The sequence below is a fragment of the Phycodurus eques genome, chromosome 13 (genome assembly GCF_024500275.1).
Source record: "Phycodurus eques isolate BA_2022a chromosome 13, UOR_Pequ_1.1, whole genome shotgun sequence".
NCBI classification, from domain to species: Eukaryota; Metazoa; Chordata; class Actinopteri; order Syngnathiformes; family Syngnathidae; genus Phycodurus; species Phycodurus eques.
The window spans coordinates 14,004,774-14,021,690 of record NC_084537.1 but is presented as its reverse complement, the minus strand read 5'-3'; the positions used below and the strand labels follow the sequence as shown (position 1 = coordinate 14,021,690).

The following is a 16,917-nucleotide window of genomic DNA, read 5'->3' as shown; positions in this document are numbered from 1 at the left end:
CTGTTTTTATATATGTTTAACACAACGTCCCAACTTCATTGGAATTGGGGTTGTACTAAAAAAAAACAGCTCTATGGTGTCTGTGTTGTCAGTCCTCACATGATGTGATTGAGTAAAAAAGTACACGGTTTTGGACTTAAGCCGTTCGTCTGTGCTTGTGCTCAAGCTTATATTGTTAAATTCCCTGTGCTTATTGTTCCTAAGACTTACACTCAAGCAAACTCTCATGAACTCACTCTTTGACTCTCAGAGAAAGGTTGTGCCACACTGACAATAAGGTATCTTGACTGGCAGTTGTTGTATTAGGTGAGCTAGCAGGCTTAGATTACCCCCACCCCCACCACCCCATAGTGTCTTCGAACATTATATTGTAAACACTCACACCTCCTCTGGACTTCAGTGACTTTCTTTTTCCAAGCGTGTCTGCAACATTCTCATACTTGCTTGTTATATTAAGTTTCCCACAAGTGGCACCACGTCTGCTACCCTTCACCGCCGAGTGATAGACAAGCTTAATGTATTAAATTATATTTTTAGAATATACCTGGGCTGATTTAAAACAAATATATATTAAAAAAAAGACTTTGGACACCATTGGTCTAGATCGAAACTTCAGTGACATAGCTACTGGACCCCGATTTCTGACAGTGATAGTAGGGTCGGGCAATACGCCCTAAAATTCAAATCACAGTATAAATTGTATCCCTTTACGGTGTTGTGTTGTTTTCGCTCTCGACAATAATTTATATGCTAATTTGTTGTTCATAGTTGATTACTCTCCACTGTAACACAATTCCAGACAGACTTCTGTTAAAACTGTACTGTACCATCACCTTAAGCACTTATCCCTTGTGGTGTTTTGGTACACTACACTATCGGTTAGCATTGCTTCTCCATGAAAGGCCAGTGTTTAGCCTGATACCTAGCCAGCCGCAGCTTGTTGCTGGTGCAGACTCAGAGCAGGTTAGCTTAGCGCCTAGCATATCCTCTGTAGTAAAGCACGGAGGATGCGTGACTGTTTGACGTGGATGCACCGTTTATTTTAACCAGATCGGAGCTGGTTAAAAAGCAGTGCTTCCAGCTCTGTGGTCATTTGTGCTTGAAGTAATTTTCACACAGAGGCAGATACAATGATGTCAAGAACAAATTTTATTGTGATTGTTCGGAAGAGTCCAAATCTATACTGTAGGCCAAATTTATGCTGATTACTGTATCGTATATACCATGTCCCACTAAGTAAGAGTAAACTTTAAGAATTTAAAATTCTGGGGTTTCCTCTAGCAATTTTCCAAAGTGGAGAGACAGTGAGTTTCTCAAGATCTAATGGCCAGCAGTGAGTGTGTCCATGTAGAAAAGGGTGTGTGGGAGGGATGACAGGTTGCCCAAAGGAATGTTCAAACACAAGTGATTCATCTCATATCTGCGCAGGGAGGAATAAAATGATTTCCAATCCGTGGCCAGCAAAGGGCCTCATCCTACGCACAAATGCCTCATCACACACCTGACCAATAGCCTAATATGACTTGAGTCGGTGACTCAAAGTACTTCTCACAGCTCACACAGACCACATTTCTTTGAGGCATATCGTGACAGCAGCAGTTCTCTGTCTTTGTTTATGCATGGTGATGATAAATTCATTGTGTTTGTCAAAATGGAACAGAGAGTCTCAGTGAAACAACGAGAGCGGAGGAGATGCATGCCTACATGCATAAATTATGCGGCTGCAAGAAGTCTTTTTGCATTGGCTCCCAGTGTCCCAGTTCCCCATCAAAGACCACAGATGAATTAGTGAAATGACAAATTATCTTAAATATCTTAAACGGATCCACGTACCCGATGGGAGCTTGTCAGTAGTATTTTAAAGCCGTGTCATGATATGCAGCAAATCTCCCCGGCTTTCGGTACAATATTACTTAAACCACAGGAAGCATGTGTAATTTACTGCAGACTGGATGTAATTTTTATGAGCCTTCAAGATAGTAGGCGATAGGCATCATCTTTTTTTTCACAACCCCTCTCTCTCTCTAGAGTATCTTTACTCACTCTTCACATATTTTACTCTCTCTTACTATCTTCCCTCTGTTTCTCTCACAGGTGCAAGTGACCCTGCCTGCAATAGGCGAGGAGTCCCAGAACCAGGGCCATGATTGGCTCACCTGGCCCTGGTGGGCGTGCCTTAGTGCCATGGCCGAAGATGTGGCAGGCGGTCCTGGCTGCTTCGCTGGTTGCCGTCTTAACTTTGACTCTGCCAGGAAGTAGCCAGGCCTGTCCGCCACGCTGCGAGTGCTCGGCTCAGCTGAGGTCGGTGTCGTGTCAGCGGCGGCGGCTCACCAACATCCCCGAAGGCATCCCCACTGAGACACAACTCCTGGATCTCAGCAGGAACCGACTGCGATGGGTGCAAGCCGGTGATCTGGCACCGTACCCCCGGCTGGAGGAAGTGGACCTCAGTGAAAACCTCATCGCCACGTTAGAGCCCAATTCCTTCGCAAGTCTGCCCAATCTTAAAGTGCTGAAGTTAAGAAGCAACCAACTGAAGTTAGTGCCCATGGGGGCCTTCGCCAAACTTGGCAATCTGACTAGCCTGGACCTGAGTGAGAACAAGATTGTGATTCTATTGGACTACACCTTCCAGGACCTTAAGAGTCTAAAACACCTGGAAGTGGGAGACAATGATCTGGTTTATATTTCCCACAAGGTAATCATCAGCATTGCGATTTGCATGATTGCTTGAAACAAATGACAGTTCCCTCAATTAGCATTGTGTGAGCACTATAAGAGGTTGTTGAAGATACAAAATGTCAAAGAAAGAATGAATCCCGTACAATACATCGCAGCATACCATCGCAGTTCCCAAATACCATACAAAGATGACCCTGAGCATAGCGATTGACAGACCAATCTAAATCGATGCACAGGAAGTCTTTGAGGCTAGATAATTGTTACATTGCTACATGCTACAGTAGTGATTTTCTGGTAAAGCCTGGTACACACATAAAGATAATCGAGCTGATTTTGAGCCCGATGAACACTCAAGGAAATACCTTATCAGCTGTGTCATAAATTATGCTGACCAATTATGCCGCTGCGTTAGGCATCTTGAGGGATATTTTTTTTGTGGGGTTTTTTTTGTTGTTGTTTTTGTTTTTTTTACTTCACTATGCTCAGAAAATGTTTGGTGCCTACAATTTTAAATGTTAAACGCATGTGATATTTCCAGTCAGTATAATCCTGGTATATGTAGTTACCATAGAGGACTACAACCAGTGTTGGGAAAGATCATTTTCTACGCAAACTAGTTCAAAGTTCTTTTCACGGTTCCACAAATGAACTAGTTAAGTTCATAGTTCATAATTAAACATTTTGAACTAAGTTCACCATTCCAAAAATACTCTAGTTCATAGTTCCTTTTTGTTTTTTCTCAATATGATGTTGACAGGCTATTCCCCTTAAAATACTGGCTTTTCCTTTTCCCGTTGTTGCCACCCATTGCTGTTGGCAGACTTCACAGATGGACGATCAACTTATCAGGTTTTGTGTTTATATGGGGTGTGTCAGAAAGGTTCAGAGACTGGTGTCACAAAACTCCTCCTCCTGGAAGGTTGCCTCTAGGATTTTCCGGAGATCTGTCGTCACGGCCATCTTGATGTTGTCCATATATTCAAATTCGGTCCCCTTCTCAGCCGGGAGCAGGCAGGTTGTCATGGTGAAGCAACCACAACTTGTCCTGCCACAACTCTCGCCTCCTTTGATGCACTGTACGAAACAAACGTCGCAAGGGAAAACTCGTCTTATGTACGTAGTTTTGGTGTGAAATGCAGTATATCTTTTGTGACATGGGTCCTGGAACATTTCTGACACACATCTTATAATGTGCCCAAGTCCAAGTCATTCACCACAAAAGAAAATACTTCTTTTTAGTATTTTCCGTCAGTCTTGATGCCTCATGGCACCGTGCTGCCAATCACAGGTCAATCCAGGTACTACATCACACTTCTGGTTTGCTGCGAGACTCTTGATCGGTCTGTGGCGAAATCGTTAAGTATGTGGTGTGCTGTGTTTGGTAAAATTACAACAAATACTAAGACAGGGGTGTCCAAACTACGGCCCGGAAGTCATTTGTGGGACCCTGAAATCCTAAACTATTTGCCTTATGAAATTCAAAGAACTTCAAAGCTGTGAAACAGCAATTTTTCCAAAATGACTGTAATATAAACAATATATAATTGCTTGATGGATTGCTCTTCGTGTGTTTAATAAATAAAAAGAATGTCAAAGTGGCCCTTGCATGTTTTGAATTTTCTTTATGCGGCCTTCGGAGGAAAAAGTTTGGACACCCCTGCTCTAAGAGCAATAACACACACGATTTATTTTGTCGTGTGGTCTCTCACATTTAAAAAACTGTTGTGTGCCAAATTTAATGATGTTCCCAATTATTCAAAACCATAAATTTATAAGAATGGTAGTTGCAAGATGGCTTTAAGTGACGGTTACAGTGACAATTCAATCTTCTGTTCACCAAATTCACAGGCATTCTCAGGGTTGCTGGGACTGGAGGATCTCACCATAGCTCGCTGCAACCTGACATCCATCTCAGGCCAGACCCTGTCCTACCTGCGCAGCCTGGTCACCCTCCGCCTCTATCACCTCAGCATCACGGCTCTTGAGGACCAGAATTTCAGAAAGCTCTCAAACTTGAGAGGTCTTGACATCAATCACTGGCCATACCTGGAGTACATTTCACCTCTTAGTTTCCAGGGTCTTGATCTCCACTGGCTCTCCATTACAAATACCAACATCACCTCTGTCCCCTCTGGTTCTTTCAAAAACATGGTACATCTAACCCACCTAAACCTTTCCTACAACCCCATTACAGCACTGGAGCCTTGGGCATTCAAAGACTTGCTGAGGTTGAAGGAACTCATCATGGTCAGCACAGGGTTGATGGCAGTGGAGCCCCACGCCCTTGGAGGACTCCGTCAGCTTCGGGTCCTCAACTTCTCATCAAATGACCTGCAGACTTTGGAGGAGGGTTCCTTCCACTCTGTTAACAGTCTGGAGACACTCAGAGTGGATGGGAACCCTCTCATGTGTGACTGCCGTCTGTTGTGGATCCTGCAAAGGCGCAAGACCCTCAACTTTGACGGCAGAGTGCCGGTTTGTGCAGGGCCTGTGGAGGTGCAAGGCGTCAGCCTGAGTAGCTTCACTGATTCTGCACTCTTTGATCATTTTACGTGCCAGAAACCTAAAATTCGCAACCGCAAGCTTCAGCAGGTAACCAAGTATTATAATACACTAGTGTTTGTGTTCACTAGTTTGATTGAATTGGTGCCCGCACTGCACATTTACAGTCATAGTGTAGTCAAGCACCTGTTACATGCTGCTAAATCCAGGCCACAAATTTATATTGGTGGACTAGTGTTGAGCACGTCTTCCTCACAGTTCTGAGGATGGGGGCTCCAATCCTGGCTCCGTCCTTCCTGTGTGGAGTTTGCAAGCTCCTCCCCTCATGTCAACATAGTTCCTTGGCATTAAGATACCACAAGATGGCGCCAAAGCAATACTTTTATATTAGACAGGGCTTTGGCGAAATATTTTAGTTTTTCAGCGAATAACAAGTAGCAAGGTTCCCACAAAAATAATCTGCGAGTAGTGAATCGCGAATATGCGGTGTAACACTGTAGTTGAAAAAAAACAAGGTTTAACTGACAAAAAAACAAATCTGGTTTTTATCTGAAACGTTGATGCATATTGCTTTCTTAAATGACCAGCATTTACTAGTCAATATGCTGCTTTCCCGCATCTTACTCCAGGTGACTGCTCGTGAGGGCCAACCCGTGAATTTCCTCTGCCGTGCCGAAGGAGAACCAGCACCCGCTATCATCTGGATTTCCCCTCAGCGTCGACGGATCACGACTAAGAGCTCGGGCCGCATCATTGTTCTCCCAAGTGGCACCTTGGAGATCCGCTACGCCCAGCTTACTGACAGCGGAACGTATATCTGCATCGCCAGTAATGCTGGGGGTAATGACACCTACTTTGCTACACTCACAGTACGCAGCCAGCCACAAGATGCTGCCTCAGCCTTTTTCTTCAATCGCTCACTGTACAGTGGCGATTTCTTCAATGACACAAACCTGAACAGCACTCGGGTGTTCCTCAAATTTACCTTCGACCTGACAACCATCCTGGTCTCCACAGCAATGGGTTGCATCACCTTCCTGGGGGTGGTGCTCTTCTGTTTCTTGCTGTTGTTCGTGTGGAGTCGGGGACGCGGCCAACGTAAGAACAACTTCACAGTGGAGTACTCTTTCCGCAAATCTGAACCCGCCACCGGTAGCTCTTCAGGAGGGACCAGGAAGTTTAACATGAAAATGATATGAAACAACGCAGCCAGGGGTCCCTCGGGGGAGGCATGAGCACGTCTCAAAAACGTGTTTGACACACGCAAACACACACAGCTATTGAGTCGCACAAAAATGTTAGAATAACCATTAGGCTACTGTCAGTGGCTTCTTTCAACACTGAATAACTACATTAAAACAGGAGCCATGACGTAATTGGAATTAATATGTAAAAAAAAAAATATTCTGTTTAAAAGCAGGCGGCACGGTGGACGACTGGTTAGAGCGTCAGCCTCACAGTTCTGAGGACTGGGGTTCAATCCCCGGCCCCGTCTGTGTGGAGTTTGCATGTTCTCCCCGTGCCTGCGTGGGTTTTCTCCGGGCTCTACGGTTTCTTCCCACATCCCAAAAACATGCATGGTAGGTTAATTGAAAACTCTAAATTACCCGTAGGTGTGAATGTGAGTGCAAATGGTTGTTTGTTTGTTTGTGTCCTGCGATTGGCTGGCAACCAGTTCAGGGTGCACCCCGCCTCCTGCCCAATGATAGCTGGGATAGGCTCCAGCACACCTGCGACCCTTTTTAGGGTAATTGGCTCAGAAAATGGATGGATGGATGTTTAAAAGCATGCAGTAAGAAGATACTAAACTGACAGAAATGGAAGAGCTGTACATCTTTCACGCTTTATCTCAATTACAGAAGTCGTAAAATTGGCTGAGCTATGGAAGAATAGTAGTCTTTTTTCTGGTTTCATTAATGGGGGAATAAAAAGGAACGACTTCTATGTTAATTTAAATTTCCCATTACTGCTCTTTTGTAGTTGGGTAATTTAAAAAAGACTTACATTTATAGATAATTTTTCCCCCTTAAGTAAAGTGTGCCTTAGTAAGAAGCATGCACTGCAGATTGAGGCATACTGTATGTTGTCTACCCTGACTTCCACAGGGGTTAAATCCTCTTTCATGTTACTACTTATTTATTGTACAAAATAATCTAAGATTGATGTATATAGACTATAAAGCGATATAAACAACTGATTGAAGACGCTTTGGATGAAGAAAAAAATTAGGATTTGGTCTTTATTGGGATATTGTGCGACATTAGCTGTGTGAGTTTGGGACGAGCACACTGGCCCAGAGTTGCCATGGTGTCCCGTGTCCATGTAGTTTGGCTTAAAGTCAAGCCTGCTGAACACAGAACACAATGGCAACCAACACAACCAATGCAAGAGAGAACACTGGGACTGGGTTGTTTGCCGCGAGAGAGTTTCTGAGTCAAGTAGAAAGGATGGACGAGGTCATCTTCCTCCTCTCCGCAGCATTAAAAGCCAAACCCGTGACCTGCAATCGACAGGAAAGCGGTGACCTTTTGTCCCAGCTCTCTGCTGCCTTGGTGGACATCTGACCTTCCAAGCGCTGCCCGGGGGGAGCAGCCTGGATGGTTGGCACCTATACTCAGAGGCAGACAGAGGACACGAAGCAGTCTAACACACTGACACATGCAGACTCATCCTCACACAAGTCATGAGTGCACCTTTCAGCACATGGACAGTAGATGTTCTCTCAGGAAAAAAACATTACCAGAGTATCCCTGGGGGAAAGCCGAAACTAACCCACAAAAATTGTGATTTGAAAAATGAGGCCAAGATAAATCATTTAAAAACTTTTTTCTGCCATTAATGTGACCTATAACCGTTACAACTCAATTGAAAAAAATTAGAAAGGGCAAGTAAGAACAAAAATGGTCAGGGAGACTGCCACGTGGCGAACAGCAGTATTGTAGGTGCTGCAGGGATTTCTAACGAGTAATTGCTGTTTATTACACGTGACAAGTATCTCCTGTCTTTTTTCACTTGTCTAGGCTACGGGCTAGGCGTGGCAAGATCTTTGGCCATATCTTACAAAGAAAAGAAAAAAAACACTTGAAATCTCCCAAACACATGGAGGGAAATGTGTTATTCTCCAATGAAACCAAGGTGAAACCTTTATACCATAATTCCAGAAGATATTTTTGACACTGCTCAACACCCACTCAACATGAATGTGATAGGTTAATTCTGAACACAGCCACATGTCCGGTTGTCAGAAGGTGTGTGCAACCACAGTATCTCAGTTGTTTATTTTTTGTTCGCCTTTCTAAAAGATTTCACTTTTTTTAGTTGTACAGATTGTAGGTCACATACAAGGTGGGAAAGGTTTTGGAATGTTTTCTAAAACCTGAAATTTGAAAAGAGGTGTGAAGACTTTTTATATCCACTGTAAGAGGTACACAACTACACCACAAAACTCTGACTGCTCTTTGTCTGTCTCTGTGATGGCCCATGTGTAAATGTCTCTGCCTCCCCTAGCCCAGTGCATCCCCCCTACTCGCCCCACCTCCCCCAAACACCCCCACTGGGTCCTCCTTCGGGAGGGGTCCCTGGCTGGAGACTGCGGATACAAATGTAAATGAAGTAGAGTAACCCTACCCACAACATCTGCATTGTGCAATGGAGAGTCGTACTGTGGTTTTGCAAGCAGCTTTTCTCGGAGCTGCCCTGTTGTTTCTTTCTGTTGTTCGTCCTCCAGTTTTTTATTTCCTCGTCTCTCGTCATCTGTGACACTCGCTGTGAACCCTTTTAAATCTCCCGCTGCTCCATGTGGGCCTGTTCTGTTCTCAACACGTATGCAAGATCCCTTAAAAAGAGTGTGCACACTTCAGTGTGAATATTCTATGAAATTGGCCTGAACAATTTTAAAATCCATTTTTTTTATATATACTGCTTATCCTGTTGAGGATGGCAGGGGGCAGGAGCCTCTCACAGCTAACTTCGGGTAAAAGGAAGACTATGCCCTTGACTGTTTGCCAGTCAATCACAGGCCTAATTAAGCCATATTAGACAATACTAAAGTATTTCTGATTATTGAATATTGTGGAAGAGATGTTACATTATAAAACTGTAAATGACTCCTCCAGTAAGCTTTTGAGTTTCGTAATTCTACTTTAAAGGCGAAGTTTGCAGTGTTAAAACTGCTAGCAAGATTTAAATGTACACTGCCCTCACTTCACTAATCACTCACCCCCTCGAGTCTCTGACCAAAGCCTCGCACGACACTAATGTGCACGAGCGCGACTCTCAAACATGGCCATTCATAATGGCAGGCGATTATGAAACTGCATAGTTGTAATACAAACTCTTTCAAAAAAAAAAAAGTTTATTTATTTCCATAATTCCATTTTAAAAAATCAACTTTCATTGATTATAGATTCAGGGCACGCAATTTAAACAATTTCAAGTATTTATTTGTTCATTTTTACATCATTTGGTCTTCAAGCTCATAAAACCCACAAAATCAGGAATTCAAAACATTTACGGAAAATAAATCACCATTTACTTCTCAGTTTTTGTAGAAAAAAAAGAAAGAAATTAGGGTCACATTAAATCAATCAAAATATGGCACTTTCGAAACGTTTCATAATATATGAAAGTTTAACTTTTATGGCACGTTTAACTTAATATGGCACTTTCGAAACGGTTCATAATATATGAAAGTTTAACTTTTTGAATGGAATTATGGAAATAAATAATATTTTCCATGATATTCAAATTTTTTGGAAAGGGTCTGTAACTAGTCGCAGACAACGCATATCCAGCATCAACAAAATAGCAGCGGTTGCAATACTTGGCTAGCATCAGCACTGTTAACAAGCCCACGTTGGCTGCTACGTTGGTAGCATGACTTTTTTGTAATGCAGTCTTAGTAGAACACTAAATGTTGCTTGGAGGCTTTTTGGGGGGGAATGTACAATCAATTAAAAAATCTAACAGAGATAATCACCTTATCTGTCGAGCAGAAATGTTGCGTCGCTTCTGAATACTCTGAGCTGCCTGAGTTCCCTTCCCTCTGCTTCTGTTTGCTGCTTGTATGCCCAGTTATAAGCAAACGGGCAATTGACATGTTTCTGTTTTCCGGAGGTGGATATGTTCTGCCATGGTTTCAGCGAGCTCCTGAAGCACGAGGTAACAAGTCAGCGTGAGTGCACAACATTTGATTGACACCTCGTCAGTCACACCTTCTGTCTCTGATTGGCTGTTTTTCCTCAGGCACAGTGGTTTCTTGCAAATCAAATTTGAGGCACAAAATGGGGCCAGAATTGGCAGGGTTCTTTTCACACCTCATTTTACTCGTGTACTACTGTTAGGTCATACTGACACTTTTAATTAATATGATCAAAAGTTTTTTTTCATAATTATTATTATGATTGCAAACTCCCCTTTTAACATGGGATTAAATCAATTACAAATGCACCCCTCGAATTTGTGGCTTTCACCCAAGTGTTCTCTTTATAACTTATGCCCTCCTCCAAGTGCATAATTTGATTCTTTAATCTAGTTATTATTCAACACTTACCTGGACTGAAAATAGATATTGCAAATCATAGTTAGACACTTTAGCTTTAGCAAAGAAATTTATTTCATTTTATTGCACTTTCTGTTCTCCACAATACACAATAATATAAACATATCTATCTCTTGGCTATTTACAAGTTGTCATACACTGTCAATTATGCTCAAAATTATTATGCTCAAATTAATAACAAAGTCCTGAGAATAACACCAATGAATGAGAAAAGATTAACTTTTTGGAACCATTTTCCATCCCACGATGTTAAGAACAGAACTCCCCCATCATGGTTGTTTCCTCTCCCTCAGTGAAGCCACTTGTGTTTCCATTCATCTGTATTCCCCAGTGGAAATTAGGTTTAGAAGACATCAGGAATGTCCGTAGTGATCTGCGATGGTGTTATTGTGTGCACACAATAGTTACAGTAGTTAAGGGTGCATTTTATTGTTATCTTCCTGCTCTGTCCTCTCCTCTTTGCCATCCTCCTCCCTCTGGACATTTTGGCACCCTCCTTGTTGGCACCCTTCTTCTCCAGTTCACAGTATTAAGATGGAATGTGGTTGTGTGGTAGTAGACACGTGTTCTGTGTGGTTGTTGAGTCAAGTGTCGTCGTGTTAGGAACGGTGGCTCTTTGGGATGCCATCAAAGGTGTTGTTAGATGGGTGAAGTTTTTATTTTTTTGAAATGGAAGGGGTGACCCAGGTTCCCTAAAACAAAACACACACAAAAACAACAACAAATAATTCCTGCCCTCTCCTACAAAAATATCACTTGGGGTTTCCTGCTCTGCACTGAGATATTTCTCTGGCTGTGAAACCCACAGCGTATGTATATGTTTCATTGGACATTGACATTTTAGTCAAGGTTGCAAAGCACTTGTACCCACTCTTCAGCTTCATTTGGCTGCACCTGCTTGCAAAGCCTTTTAATCGGCACTTTCCAAGCATTCCCTCCGTAACTATCGAGTAGCTTTCAAGACAAAGTCATCACCTCAGTCTATCGCTCGATTCATCTCCTTTGTTGTGATTTTCCAGAAAGTAGGCTGAGCAATACCCCCACCCCCATTTCCCTCCTCCTGCTTGCCCTTGCCTGAGGTTAGTTTATCGTTGTCGAGACGCTCCATTTACAGCAGCAGCAGTCTCACTGTTAGGATATGTGCCAATAGGGAACGCTTCAAAAATGCAGACCAGAATAAGACCAAAAAAAATGCAGACCAGACACACACGTACACACGAAAACTTGGCACTTGTATCTGTTAAACCTGAATTATGTTGGTTATCCTGCTTTTAACACTCAATTCATATCAATTACAATAATCTGCATTTAAAATACTCTGGTGCTGCATATAAGAGATTACCACCACCTTTGAGACTGTGACTTTAAGGCCTCGGCCTTCTGTCGTTCCAACTTCTACCGCCTCTAAATGAATGCATTTCCCACTCCAGCTCCCACAGCTGCTATTTTGATTGGATTAGACTTGAGTTGCATTACCATGGCTGAAGGGAGCATTAATAGGATGACGGGGAAGCCAGTTTGGCTGATTTGGTGATTACTTAACCTATTAGTCACATTTCCAAAACAGACCTCTCAGAGCTGGGTGCTGGAGAAATAGTGGTGGACATTATGTACACAGAAATACGACCCATAGTGTAAATAGACAGCTGATGCAAATGAATGTAATTGTTAACAGATATTCAAATTTGTGAGGCTAAGCTCTGATGACTGAACCTTGTCCACACCATTTCCAATTCCCATTCTACTGTGGCAGTACAGTACTGTGCTAACCCCAAGTGGTCATTGAGAGTAACAGCAAGAGTATGGGATGCTGCTACGGTACTGGGAGATAACAGCTTTTGGTTTCTAGGTAACAAATAATTATAAGGAGACAAAAATGTATTGTTGTAATCATCATCCTGTCATCCCGCAAATGTTTTTCATATAAGCCTCCGCCAACTCAAAATCAACTGTTCTTTTTCCCCATAGTCCTCACTTCCTACAATACAATTTCTAACAGCTGTGAAGAGAAAAACAACTTGTTTTCAAATCTATGCATTGTTTTTTTCTATAGTCATCAGTCTCTTGCCAAACAGTTATCTGCATCTGGTGGGGACCCATGGGTGTCAATGTTGCTGGCCATAGGACTGACTATGCACAGTGGATATAAAACGTCTACACAGCACTGTTCAAATGCTAGGTTTCTGTGATATAAAAAAATTAGACTAGGATGAATAATTTCAAAACTCTTTCCACTATTTGTGACCAATAAACTGTGCGACTCAATTAAAAAATGTATTTTCAAAAGGGGAAATAAGTTTTTTAAGAAGTCTTTTTTTGTTTTCTGATTGTGGGTGGAGGGGACCAAGCCCACCCTTCTTTAGTGTGCAGGCACAGCAACTCCAGACACCAGTTGACTAACATGCATGAGATTTGTTTCTTCACTATTTAATTTTCAAAGATACGCTATAGGATTGAATTGCTTGTACTTGGACCACTAATGATGACACCGCTTGTATTAAGATATCAATTCCTCGGTTCTTACATGTATTACGACACTATATAAGTACAACATCAGTAGCACTGCCATGCTGATTTCCCCCCACAGTGTCCTACCCTGTCCTTTTCTGTCCTCTCTCGTCCTGTCTTATTGGTAAGTAGTTGCATCCCTTCCTCACAGGGTGTCCCCTCTGTTCACAAATACGCACATGACTCCTTTGTAACGTTACTTGTAGTCATGTATCTAGATTGTTCAGTTGTGGTTTGTTTCCCTATACCCCTTGTCTGTTCTGTCCTTTTGTCTGTCCCGTCAAACCCTTTTCTGTCCGACTGCATTTTCAATATACATCGCAATATGAAAAACACACACACACAAATACATAGGACATATTTCAAACTCCCCTGTTACACAGCCAAACTGTTCCAGCATAAAAGGCATACAAATCCACCATTCTGAATGATCATGCAGCTGATCAGGACAGGTTAAAAAAAAATTATATATATATATATATATATATATATATATATATATATATATATATATAGGTAGGTAGATAAAAGTTTTACTGGTTATAGGTCACATGGTGGGAAAAAAATCAGAAATTATTTATCTTGGTCTCATTTTTTTTTTATATCACTAAAACCTGTCATTTGAACATGGGTGTGTAGACTTTTTATATGCACTGAGGTCAGACTATTCAAATATTACTATTTGCGTGGGATGGCAGTAGGCTTACTATCTTAACAATGTTCTCAGAGGTGTACAACTGTAGATAAGTAATTGGTATTCCAAGCAGGATGGTGGGACTGATCAATGCTGTGTGAAGACCAGATTATCAATGGTATACTTTCATTGATTTAACTTGAACCTTGTCACTGGAACAATTTCTCTGAAGGAGTGGGAGTTGTAAAGAGACCTGACACTCATTCGTAGGTTCAGACATTACCTATGAAAATGAATTAATCACAAGCTGGAGTTTCTTAGTATTCCCTGTTGAAGGACATTATATACTGATGGCATTCTGCATTTGTTGGAATGCTAAAATTTTAAAAAAATTAAATTACAGTTATATCACATTTTGTCCGGGTTCTCCTCATGTCATTTAATTCTGCAGAATGGTCTCTCCTTTTTTTTTTTTTTTTTTTTTTTGGCAGATAACTCACCTTTGCACCTCTTTCATACGGTTCTTACTTCCCGGAAATACCTTCATGCAGATCTGATGTAAAGACAAACATGCTGGCTCAAAATGGCAAATTATTAAAGCATACAAAGGAGACTGTTATTAACCATATATGTGGATTCTCTGAGCAGCCAGCTGTATAATAAAAAAAAAATCTTTGTATGATTTTGATGACCTATGTAAATCCTTGGGTGTGAAGATTGTACAGAGTAGATTTGTTAGCCATAATGGTGTCATCAAATCTGTAGACTTTGTTGCCATGTCTGACAGGAAAATGACTTGACTGTAAATAGTGTAGGTATAGTGAAATAGGGTATACTGTAGTATTATAGAACTTACTGTAATTAGTGCTTCTTTTCTCCTGGGATCACGCATGTTTTGCTTAGTCCCATGCCTGGTCGGTCTCATTGGGAAGGAAAACACAATAATGTATACTTGCCAACAGAAATAAGAATACTTTTTTTTAAATTGCATCATGTTTTATATACTGTCTGTCTTGTAAAGTACAGGTATGTTATTTTTGTCATAAAGGCATGATGTGACATTGTCAAAAGTGTGTCTTTGACTCTTCTCATCACCTCGTAGATATGTATCGAGAACACAGAGCAAAATATCATCAATTACAAAAGGAATTCTCATGAAATCTTCACTTCATGTATCCTATTTAGACAGATTTGTTTTAAACCAGGGAAATACAAAATGTACAAGTATTTCAAACATGTGATTGAGGGCACGATAATTTTTTATCGTTATTAACTGACAAATATGTCATCACAAGTTTTCATCTCATGTTACTGGATTTCAATCCATTTGAGCACATTTGGATCTAGTTTAAATCCAAATAAATAATAAATTTATATTATTGGATGAATTTTCCTCCAAAAACTATCATTTCTCATAGTGTGATGCTATATTACAAAAACACCCTGCAGCTACCACACTACTGTCCCACTGACTGCCACACAATGAGAGATTCAGGAAAATGTGCACAATTTAGGCCCTTCTATAGGGTGATTGAAAAGTAACTCCCTATTTTAACATATTTATAATTTATTAATATGTTGTACAACCCCAATTCCAATGAAGTTGGAACATTGTTTTAAACATAAATAAAAACAGAATACAATGATTTTCAAATCATGTTCAACCTATATTTACTTGAATACACTACAAAGACAAGATATTTCATCTTCAAACTGATAAACTTGATTGTTTTTAGAAAATAATCATTAACTTAGACTTTTATGGCTAACATTAAATATCTTTTCTTTGTAGTGTATTCAATTAAGTACTGGTTGAATATGATTTGTGAATCATTGTATTCTGTTTTTATTCATGTTTAACACAATGTCCCAACTTCATTGGAATTGGGGTTGTAATATTTTTCAAATTTTTTTGGTGTATGTTCCATGTTCCTTTTTTTTCTGTGGTGTTGGTTAAAGGAGCAAGTCTATTCTACCAAACCAGCTTTGGAAGAACTTGAAGGGCGAATACGAGAAGTTATGTCTTCCATCCCACAAGAGTTCCTTGTGAAATCAGTTAATGCGGTTCCCTGGCGGCTTGGGAAACTGGTGGCTAATGCTGGCGCCCGTATCGAATTTTATATAAAACTCCATGCAATACACTTTTTTCTCCTGTTCATTTCTTGTAAGAATTATAGTTCTGAAATAAATTACAAGTACTTAAAAATAGGGAGTTACTTTTCAATCACCCTGTATATAAGACCAGCATTGAGGAGGAAGTTTAGAAATTCAAATTTAATCAGCACAAGAAAAAAACGGAAGATTAAGATGCTGCACGTTGGAAAGTAGTAAGTAATAAATATTGTATAATTCATTAATTTGTACAATTAGTGAGGGAAGTTGACCATGATATACAGTACAATTATTTAATGATAATTTCCAATACACCTACAGTGTATAAAACTGTTGATATGCGCAATATAAATGCATAATAGTTCTATTGAAACTGAAAGGAAATTATAGACATTGAAAGGGGTAGACATTAATATACATCAGTTCCAGCAGTATCCACAATGACAACACAATGCAGGTATGCAGAATTACAAGTAAAATTTAAACAGAAAATAGACAGTGATCATAAAGTATTAAACTATGTTAGATTTTCTACAGTGTATGACCCTGTAGTATGTTCAATTTTCCATCCCTTTACGTAAAATTAAATACGCTTCACATTGGAACACATTACAGCGTCCATGTGTCGTACTTCTTAGTCTCAACGCTAGGTGGTGGTGCTTTACAAGTCAACGGTCATCCCTTCAATTAGAGTGAGGGTGACGTCATGTAAACGCGTCCACTACAACAGCAACCCCCGTTGCATATAATTGGGACAAGTAGAATGCTTTCGACACGATGGTAGTTGGTTTCTCTTTACTCTTTGCAAACCGCTACAATGATTAAAGAGTATAATGTAGCATCACACTATGAAACCTCACAGTCTGAAACTGCTGCCAAACCAGAACAAGCAGAGGGTGTTGGCTAGCCTGCTAGCTTA

At 40.8% G+C, this 16,917-nt stretch overlaps 1 protein-coding gene across 2 annotated transcripts in view; it reads left to right on the top strand.

Moving 5' to 3' along the window:
* LOC133411223 (leucine-rich repeat and immunoglobulin-like domain-containing nogo receptor-interacting protein 3) overlaps positions 1-14,922 on the top strand; it is a 57,374-nt gene extending 42,452 nt beyond the window's left edge. For both annotated transcript variants that reach the window (XM_061693285.1, XM_061693286.1), the window contains 3 exons: positions 2,095-2,698; positions 4,531-5,274; positions 5,814-14,922. In XM_061693285.1, the coding sequence (XP_061549269.1) occupies positions 2,144-2,698; positions 4,531-5,274; positions 5,814-6,383 (1,869 nt within the window). In that variant the 5' untranslated portion in view covers positions 2,095-2,143 and the 3' untranslated portion in view covers positions 6,384-14,922. The remainder of the gene's footprint in view (positions 1-2,094; positions 2,699-4,530; positions 5,275-5,813) is intronic.
* Positions 14,923-16,917: the final 1,995 nt, after the last annotated feature.